At 44.9% G+C, this 9,278-nt stretch overlaps 1 protein-coding gene across 1 annotated transcript; it reads left to right on the top strand.

Moving 5' to 3' along the window:
• The first annotated feature begins 5,142 nt into the window (after positions 1 to 5,142).
• Positions 5,143 to 7,676, top strand: LOC133920341 (transcription factor MYB36-like). Its single transcript, XM_062364954.1, has 3 exons — positions 5,143 to 5,422; positions 6,293 to 6,422; positions 6,602 to 7,676. The coding sequence occupies exons 1-3, from the start codon at positions 5,287 to 5,289 to the stop codon at positions 7,449 to 7,451; spliced, it is 1,116 nt and encodes a 371-aa protein (XP_062220938.1). The 5' UTR covers positions 5,143 to 5,286; the 3' UTR covers positions 7,452 to 7,676.
• Positions 7,677 to 9,278: the final 1,602 nt, after the last annotated feature.

Here is a 9,278-nt window from a genome sequence, read left to right as displayed (position 1 = left end):
GGCTTTTTCTAGGTCATCATTCATAAATATGATCGTGTCCTTAGCATTCTGGAGGATTGATAACCCACTTTTTACCAAGTGGGGTACAACTCCTTTGATTTGGCTAGCATTTTTAGCCCTCTCTATCAGTACTGCTAACATATCTGTGACAATAATGTTAAACAAAATCGGAGAGAGCAGGTCACCTTGATATAGGTCATTTTTTGTTTGGAAGTAATGTCCAGTTTCTTCATTGACTCCTATAGCTACGTTATCCCCGGAAATGAAGCTTTCAACCCATTTGCACCATTTAGATGAAAAAACTTTCATCCTCAAAGATATTGTCGCAAGAAATGTCATTTTACTTTGTCGTAGATCTTCTCAAAGTCAATTTTGAGGATTACACCACTCATCTTTTTTCGATGAAGTTTGTGTAACGTGTCATATAAAATTACCACTCCTTCTAGGATATTTCTTATATGCATGAATGTCATTTGTGTTGGACGGATTATATGATCCGTGATACTATTGAAGCTGGCATTTAACAAGCATATTGGTCTATACTGTTGAATACAACAAGCTTCTTTTATTTTTGGTAGGAGGGTAATCACTCCGAAATTTAGGCTATGTATAGAGAGATTCACATCACGTATTTCGTGAAACATTTTCATCATACTAAATTTGATGATGTCCCATAAAGTCTAGTAGAACTCGGCCTTGAATCCGATACTTAATTTATTACATTTCATTCGGAATATGACGCTTTTACTTCCTTTTTCAAGAAAAGAGCTATAAGAATGTTATTTTTGACGTCTGTCATCTGAGTGATGTCATTTGTCCATGACTCGGTCATGAAGAAATAATTGTTCACATGTGATTCAAATAAACCTTTGTAATATTTAGTTGTATATTTTTTAAGTGATCTTGTCCTTCCTTCCTTAGCTCCTCCGTGTCATGTTAATCAACCCTTAGCACCCGCCTCCCGTCCTGGCAATACAATGCAACCAGAGGAATCTCCAACCCCAAGTGAGAATTCTCCGGCACGGTTTCCTCACGACACATGCAACCAATAGCCCTTTCTACGGTGGAAGCAGCGGCCACCTCGCCACTCGCATGACCATTCACATGGCAAAAGCGGCTCAACTAGAACTATAATCAGGCTCGCAGCCCTGACGTGAGGCAGCTTACACCTCGCCCAGCAGGTGTGCACAGGATCACACACCCTGTTTTGGCAGAACCGATCGTGATCGAGATGGTGAGGTAATATTAACGACAATGCTAGCTCCTTTTGTTAATCTTGCGAGCAACTGGTCAAACGAGCAGATGTGCTTCAGCCTGAAGCAATTAGCGTCGTCACTAACTCACTCTTGCTTTCCGTCGTTAAGAAAGATCTCGCCTGTTAAATCCGTCACTGTGCGCAGACAGTGAAACGGCAGCTTATCTAGCTTTTGCCATGATTACTTGCCAAGATATCACACGGATGGAAGCACCCTAACAGCGGATAGGCACCGCTGGTCTGACGTCCGGTCTAGTCGCCCTGCTGGTTGTCGGGGAAATTTTTTTTGAAATCGGTTGGAAAAACGGATTGACAGGGAGACGATCGACGGGTTTTGGTCGTCTGCCTGCCTGCCTGCCTGCCGTTCAACGCAGACGGCACGGAACAAAACTTGGCCGCGGGCTGTCCGATCATCAGTGCTAGAATGCATAGCCTCTTTTATCATGACCGTCCGGTTTATGATTGCGAGCGGTTTCTGTAGCAGTGTGTTGTGCTCATGCCGTTTGAACGGCTAAGGACGTATGTGAATGCGGTTTAAATTTGACGGAATTTGTGAATTGAGCAAGAAAAATTCTCTGTTATCTTTGTGGCAAAAAATGATTAGGCCGCCTCTTTGATTGATTTTACCTACCTTACTAAGTTATTATAAACAAGCATGTTGCATGCCTCATGTACTTTGCTTTGGGGTACAGCTTCTCAGGTCAAGTACTATGCATGCATGCAAATGCTAAACTCCAATGAGGTTCGTCAAAGGATATCCAGTTATTCCCACTGCCTTTTCCCAACTTTTTCCCTTGTGCCCATCTCCTTTTCCCCCTCCGAGATTTAAGACTGCTTCAATTCATGCTGCTGATGACAGGCAGGAAATGAAAAGGGCCATGGGAATATGACCTTGCAGGAAATGACAACCAGGAAAATACCAAATGACTCCTCAATCCTTTCCCCTTGCTACCCTATGGAGGGTGTGCATATTTTAAGCCATCCTGCTTTGTGTGCAACTAATATAAGTTTATCCTGTGGACTTGAGGATTAACTTGGATTTGCCTTTTGGGAAAGGTGGCGGCTCACTTGCTTCCGTCTACTCTACCATTGCTGGCTTTTCGGTCGCTGACAGTGGGGCCAGTGAACTCTGATTGACCAGTGTGTGGCCTACTGTCGGCGGATCGACACCTTTTGTAGATGGTTAGTTAACCCGGCAAATTATAAGGTCAATGTTTGAGAGTTTTGGCGCCAATGCGGTTATCTTCAATGTAAAGTGCATGCTTTAGCCATTAATTCCCCCAGCAGCTTCCTGTTTGGAGCCACCTCCCAGTGCATAAACTAGGAGGTGCAGACTGGCCACTTGTCTGCATGGCAGTTAGTGATCAAAGTTGCCAATTCAAAGACAGGTATATAGCTAGAGATGGAAGACTAATCAGCTTGTGGCTAGCTTTGACATTATAAATTAGTTTTGATCCTTGATGTTCCTGAAATTCCATTCACTTGGATGGTTGTTGCTCAGGTTTTGTATCACTTTCCAATTATCACAGTTAGAGTTGTTGGGTGTCACTGTAAATCTGGATGGTTACCTGCAGCCAACCTTGGAAGTAATTAGAAGGCATTGCAATTCTTAATTGTTTTTAATAGCTACTAGTATACTAGTATTCCAGATAGATAAATATATGTAGCATTTAATAGCTGAACAAAATTTCCAAGCCGGTTAGGTGGTGCAAGAAAAAACAACACGCACTAGGAGAAGATGGTCAAAACAAAAGAAGTATATGCATGCATGGATGAACTGATCTGTAGCAGCTGACAACTACAGATTTTGGCAGTATACACATCTGATGATGGGCATGAAACTTAGTTACATCCACATGTATATATCTAGGCAGCCTCAGATGACCCAGTCAAGGACGTTCCTTTTGGTCTTTCAGTTGCGTTTGCCACTTTCAATATATGACGATTCTCTTCCTTTGAAATTTTTCGTTCTTTCTTCTTCACTTTCCTCCGCTTTTTCTTGGTACAGTCTTTGAATCCTACCTCGATTCACCATTCTATATAACGTGAAGAGAAGAAGAACTGTACATGCATGACATAGGTTAGGGCTCTGTTTTCTTAGGTCCACACGCAGCGACGGATCATCGATCGAGAGCAGCTGGTTAATTTCTGTGACCTCATCGTGACGGCTTTTCTGTACAATATTTACAGTAGTACCTAGAACTTTATGATGCAGCTTCACTGTAACAACACGTATACAGATCGATCAGTAACAGGCACAATATATATAGGTAGCTTTAAAAAAAAAAGAGAACTTTACTCAGGCTATTATTGTTGGTTCTTCGCCCAGGCAAAAACCGCAAGATACGAAACTGGCCAGCTCTCGCTGATCTCATACATTGCAATTCGCGCAAAACTCACATACGCTAGAACTCGATCGAATCGCCCTTTGAGCAAAGGTACATATCGCACCTCCTCTTTCTTTATTTCTGTTTTTCGTTTTCTCTTGCTTAGTACAAAAGCAGACCTATTTACCCTGCTTATATACATGCAAGTTTGATTTACCATGATGAGACTAGAATACATATTTGACTCTTACTTTAACTTAGGAAGTCAAACCTACTTTATTTAGGACTCTAATTCCTAACCGAAAATAAGTAGATGAACTCAACAGCTACTTGACTACTGTATCGATCATTAATCTAGTTATGTAATGGTCAATGCGCTGTTTGAAACAGTAACCGCGGAGCCAATGCAATTTCAAACCTGGTGCCCTGAAAGTCGTGCTTCATGGGCAGTCCAGCCCATACGACATCTGTGCCTGGGCGCTTATAATATCCAAAAAGGGAAGCTTTTCTCTGCAGGATTGATCGTCATGGATGTTAGGTCTGAAAGTCCGAAGGCTCATATGATCCCGGCATGCATATAGAACTTGGAAGCTCAAGGTCAGGGTGGCTGCATGCTTACAGTGAAAAAAAGGGAGTTCGGTCTCTGGAGGCCGCGCGATTTCGTCAATGGCGAATCGATTTGATGTCTGGAGATGAGCAAATCTGGGCAAATGTAGCCAAGGCAACGAGGGAAAAAGCTAGCAGGCGTTCAAAGAGATCTGTCACACGCCAAACATGCCGAGGATCCGCTCTGGCCTGTGGAGGCTTTATCTATTCTTTGGTTCATCTTGTTTCCTTTTGGAGGTAGCTAGTAACTAGTATCACTCATGGATTGTACTTTTAATTTGTATTTCCGCTGATGATTTCAGCACTGAACTTGAAAAATATATTGCGATGGAGTTCACTTGCCGAAATTTATGTCACTGAGAAGACCCGGTTCTCCTAGAATACAACAATATTGTTTGTATAAAATTAACTGAGCAGTAACAAGAAGAAATATTAACAATCTTGGAAGGGAGTGAAATTTCCGCTACCAGAAGGTAACTGGTCAACATTTCTATCCCAGCGTCATTTATTGTACTTGAACAATTGCTTTCTATAAAGCAGGGCAATTTATATTAAGCCTTTGGTCTACAAAAATGTTCGAGATTTTATTCTCAGGTCTGTAAATACAGGCCAGCCAGCTAGCTAGCACTCGATAGAGCATAGACATGCAATGCTAAAGCGAACCAGCATACTATGGCTGTGAGCTGTGTATATATGAGCTACAAAAACTTGGCTGGGTTGATGTCTTGTCAACCAGGGAGCACACAGAATGCCTTCCACCTTTGGTAAACAGAAGATCCTGGCGAATGCATGTGCTTGGGCGGGAGGCCGTTAATCCCCTGCAGTAGTGTCCTGTTGAACCAGCCATCACCATCAGAGGGCACTCCCGTATTTTCCTCCTGGTGTCTGGTGTCACCGGGTTTATGCCCTCCGCGGCTATAAAGCTCGGCACTACCTTCCTGGCCTCTTCCTGCCTAACTATACAACCCCATCTGCTTGCCTCAGTTCTTCGTCCCTCTTCTCCTGTGTAATCTCTCGAGCGAGCTAGCTTTGGAGCACGCAAGTACCGAGCAGGAAGGGCTTGAGATCAGCGATAGCTAGCTCGGGAAATCAAGAGCCATGGGGAGAGCGCCGTGCTGCGACAAGGCTAGCGTGAAGAAAGGGCCGTGGTCGCCGGAGGAGGACGCCAAGCTCAAGTCCTACATCGAGGAGCACGGCACCGGCGGCAACTGGATCGCGCTGCCGCAGAAGATTGGTACGTCCGTGATCAATCGTTGGTGTTTGGTTGCTTTGCTAGCTCTTTGGTTCATTCTGATCGATCCGTGTGTGCTAGCAGCTATCACCTATCTATGGACTAGTTTTGTCAGATGGTGCAAAGGCATGCATATATATGCATGGATGCAGCAGCAACCTATTTAGCTACTAGCTAGTATGGTCGATCTTTGTATTAATTCAATTTAGAGGCAAACTTTTTCACAAGATATCTGCCTTTATATTGATCATGTGTATGTGCTAGACGCCCCCTTTAATTCCCTCGCTCCTCTCCCTTGAACCGGATCCAAGAGGTTTAATTGGTTAGTATCATATGTGTATGTCGGATTGGTTTTGTTGATAATCCAAGATATAGTTTCTGAACAAAAATATGTACAGTTTTGATCTAAAATTTTGATGAAAGGATGTAGTGATGTTCCATCATATAGATTGATCTATTTTTTGGTCGTGGTGTGAGAGATCCAGCTACAAAGAATCGGCTTGCTACATAAGCAACTTCCCCTTTTTTATTCAGAAATATACGTACAGAAAACATGATAATTATTACATGAAATCAAAACAAGTGAGTAGGGTTTAATTAATGCGTTGCAAGAGATGTGTAGCAAATTAATATGTATAGGCTTTAACTTATATTCTCAATCTGGCCATTTTCTTTCCTATATGCTACAATTTATTTTCTGTATATATAGGTCTGGCTGTTATTCTGCTGTGGTTTTGTCCCTGTACTAGAGTACTAGCTAACATAGTAGTATGCCAATCATTTCTCTTGTTCCATTTCCTTTTCTGAATGAAATGGTTGCTTGTTAATTTGATTTGATTTAAATTAATTGAAGTTTTAAATGATTTGTTTCAGGGCTGAAGAGATGCGGGAAAAGCTGCAGGCTGAGATGGCTCAACTATCTGAGGCCAAACATTAAGCATGGTGACTTCACAGAGGAAGAGGAGCATATCATTTGCAGCCTCTACATTAGCATTGGGAGCAGGTAATAATCAGCAAATTGGCATACCACATCACATGTGCATACACCTCCACGGCAACTTTCCTCTTTTTTTCCCATGCATGAACAGGCATGCATGTGGCATGCACAATCAACTATTAGCATGCATGTGGCATGCACAATCAACTATTACTGATTACCTGCAGCAACGTGTTAATGTGCAGGTGGTCGATCATCGCGGCGCAGTTGCCGGGGAGGACGGACAACGACATCAAGAACTACTGGAACACCAAGCTGAAGAAGAAGCTCCTCGGCAAGCGCTCACCATCCCGCCGCGCGAGGGCAAACCAAGATCCCTACCTGGCCACTGCAGCGGGCGGCAACATGTGCAGCACCAACGGCGTCAGAAACGGCAGCAGCGCCGCCGCCACGGCCGCGCAATCCCTAAGCGCGTCGGCTCTCGAGCGCATCGAGCTCCACATGCGCCTCCAAGGCCTCTACGGCGCGTTCGGCTGCGCCAACAACGCCGCCGCCCCCGCCGCGCCGTGGCCGAAGCTTGGGACGCTGGTGTCGACGAACAAGCTGCTCCCGGCGACGCAGCCGGTGGACGCCGTCGCCACGACCGTCAGCGTGCAACAGCCCCAGCATTTGATCGACGAGAACCTTGCCGCCGGCGCCGGCTCCGGCGCTGCTGTCGAAGCGGAGCAACTCAATTCTTCTGGTGAAAACTACATGCCGGGCAGTTTTGAGCGGCCCAAGCTAGGGTTTTTCTCTCCAGCTGCCGAGGCTGATGTTTCTTCGGGCTTGATGGTGAGTGGCTATGGCGCCGGCTTTGGCCCTCATCACGACGAGCTATATGACTTTCTGTACAACAAGTACGGATCGGTGGGCGGAGCGCAAGGCGGCCATGTTCCTCCGTTGCCGGAGCTGCAGTGTCCGGACGATGCTGCCGTGGTCGGCGCCGATGAGAAGTTCTCGACGTGGACCGCGTCTTGCGATTACGGCGCGGCTGGCCAGCTCCAAGGCAATTATGTTCATCTGCAGGATTACGTGTTAGGCGACTATGATCAATAATAATAGGTTTTTTCTGTGTTATGTGCTATAGTAAATCCAAAATCCAATTGATAGATGGTATATGTATGTTTGGATTCGATTTGATCTCAAACTCGCTGTTAATATATATGGATCTATGCTTGTGAATTAGTACTCCTTGTTTAATTGCCATAATTTTTCGATTTGGGAGGCGTATGTACCTCTTGTGTGCTGTCGGAGAACATGTAGGCTATGCTAGCGCAAATCAAATTGTTCTACCGTATTGAAGTAGGTAACTATGTGAGCAGAAGATTATGAGTTATTACCAGAGTTTTCTTTACCGGTAAATAAAATTTATCTGGATCACTGGTAAAAATGATATATCGGATTCATCGAAATCAAATTAAAAAAAAGGCATGAATTTACTAGAAATTGTTCGTAATCAAGTAATTACCGCAAATTGCATATAACAATGAAGAAATTAGACATAGGATGGTCAACTTAAATAATACAATTGTTAACAATGTATTTGGAAGACATACCTTATATGCTTGGAATTGTAATGTTAATGTAGCTTGCCAATTTGCTTGACCATTAACTGCACTCATCTACAATTATTGTCGGTCACTGGAATGAGAGCGACCTTAGTGGGGATCAACTAACGGCTTGAAACAATAGGATGACTTATCTATTGCCTTGTATTCTTACCAGAATAATACTTGTGTAGTAACCTCGCTACTTTATTTCTTTTTTATCCACTGGGAGAAAAGAAGAAAAGACCTTGTTTCTATGGGGGCAAGCCATTGCATGTCACTACTGCAGAACGACAACTCGAATAGAAATACTATACAAAATATGAGCACTGCAAAAATGTAATCAGAAATAACCGGGAACATTTGACCTGATATGCCTATTCCCCGTCAGAGGTGAATATTTTTTGCCACTGAGAGCTTCAATTAATCAGTTACAAAAGCAAACTTGTCGATCGGGGGATGAGAAAATCTAGCAGGTAGAAACCACTTCAATCAGTTCTAGCCGAACGAGTTCGCCGACCTCACGCACGATGAGATGAAGGTCAGCTACCTGGGCCTCAGTCCCAGGAACAGTAGCAGCAAGACGACGGCGCAGGCAGCTTCAGGTACGAGGGCGTGAGCGCGGACGAGGTGCTCAAGGTGGTAGACTGGAGGAAGAAGGGCGCGGTGACAGAGGTGAAGAACTAGGGGCAGTACTGCAGCTGCTGAGCCAGAGAGGAGGGCTGGCCGGCCACGCGATTAGAGAGGAGGATCTTCTGGTCAAGAACCTTCACGGCGGAGGGGATGGCGAGGCAGCTGGCGGCCACGGCCTGGGCGAGGGGATGGCGAGGCGGCCCGCGGCCACGGCATGGGCGCGACGTCGGACTCGGCGAGGAGGAGTCGCAGATGGCGAGGGACTCGCAGACGGCGCGATCGGCGTGGAGGAGCCGAGGAGGTCCGCGACCAGGCCTCCGGAGTAACGCCGCCGCCGCCAAAACCCAGGACAAATGGAGAAATTTGGGGATAGGGTTTCGGTGGGGGTACGGAAGGGGTCGGCGGGTTTTTTTGGACCGGGTTTTTAAATTCGGCTGAAAATATTTGTCATGTTTCATTTTTTACCCGTCTCCATTAGTAAAACCGAACGCGTAGCGGAATATTAGTTAGAGCAGACCGGTATAATATTATACATGTTCATGCAGAAAAAATAGTCGTACTCATAAGTAGATCAGTATTATAGCAACAGTAGTAGCGCCTTCACGACATCCTCACGTATAGGGAAGGAATGCCATTGCACGATTGGTATTTAGGGAAGATCGAGAGCAGAGGCGGCTAGGGTTTATGCCACGGAACAGTTTGA

This window comes from Phragmites australis, chromosome 6 (genome assembly GCF_958298935.1).
Source record: "Phragmites australis chromosome 6, lpPhrAust1.1, whole genome shotgun sequence".
Lineage (NCBI taxonomy): Eukaryota > Viridiplantae > Streptophyta > Magnoliopsida > Poales > Poaceae > Phragmites > Phragmites australis.
This window is presented reverse-complemented; position numbering and strand designations above follow the sequence as displayed.

Coding starts and splice junctions, on each gene's coding strand:
- LOC133920341 (XM_062364954.1), top strand. CDS start 5,287: ATGGGGAGAGCGCCGTGCTGCGACAAGGCTAGCGTGAAGAAAGGGCCG. Junction 5,423..6,292: donor CGCGCTGCCGCAGAAGATTG/GTACGTCCGTGA, acceptor GATTTGTTTCAG/GGCTGAAGAGATGCGGGAAA. Junction 6,423..6,601: donor TACATTAGCATTGGGAGCAG/GTAATAATCAGC, acceptor GTTAATGTGCAG/GTGGTCGATCATCGCGGCGC.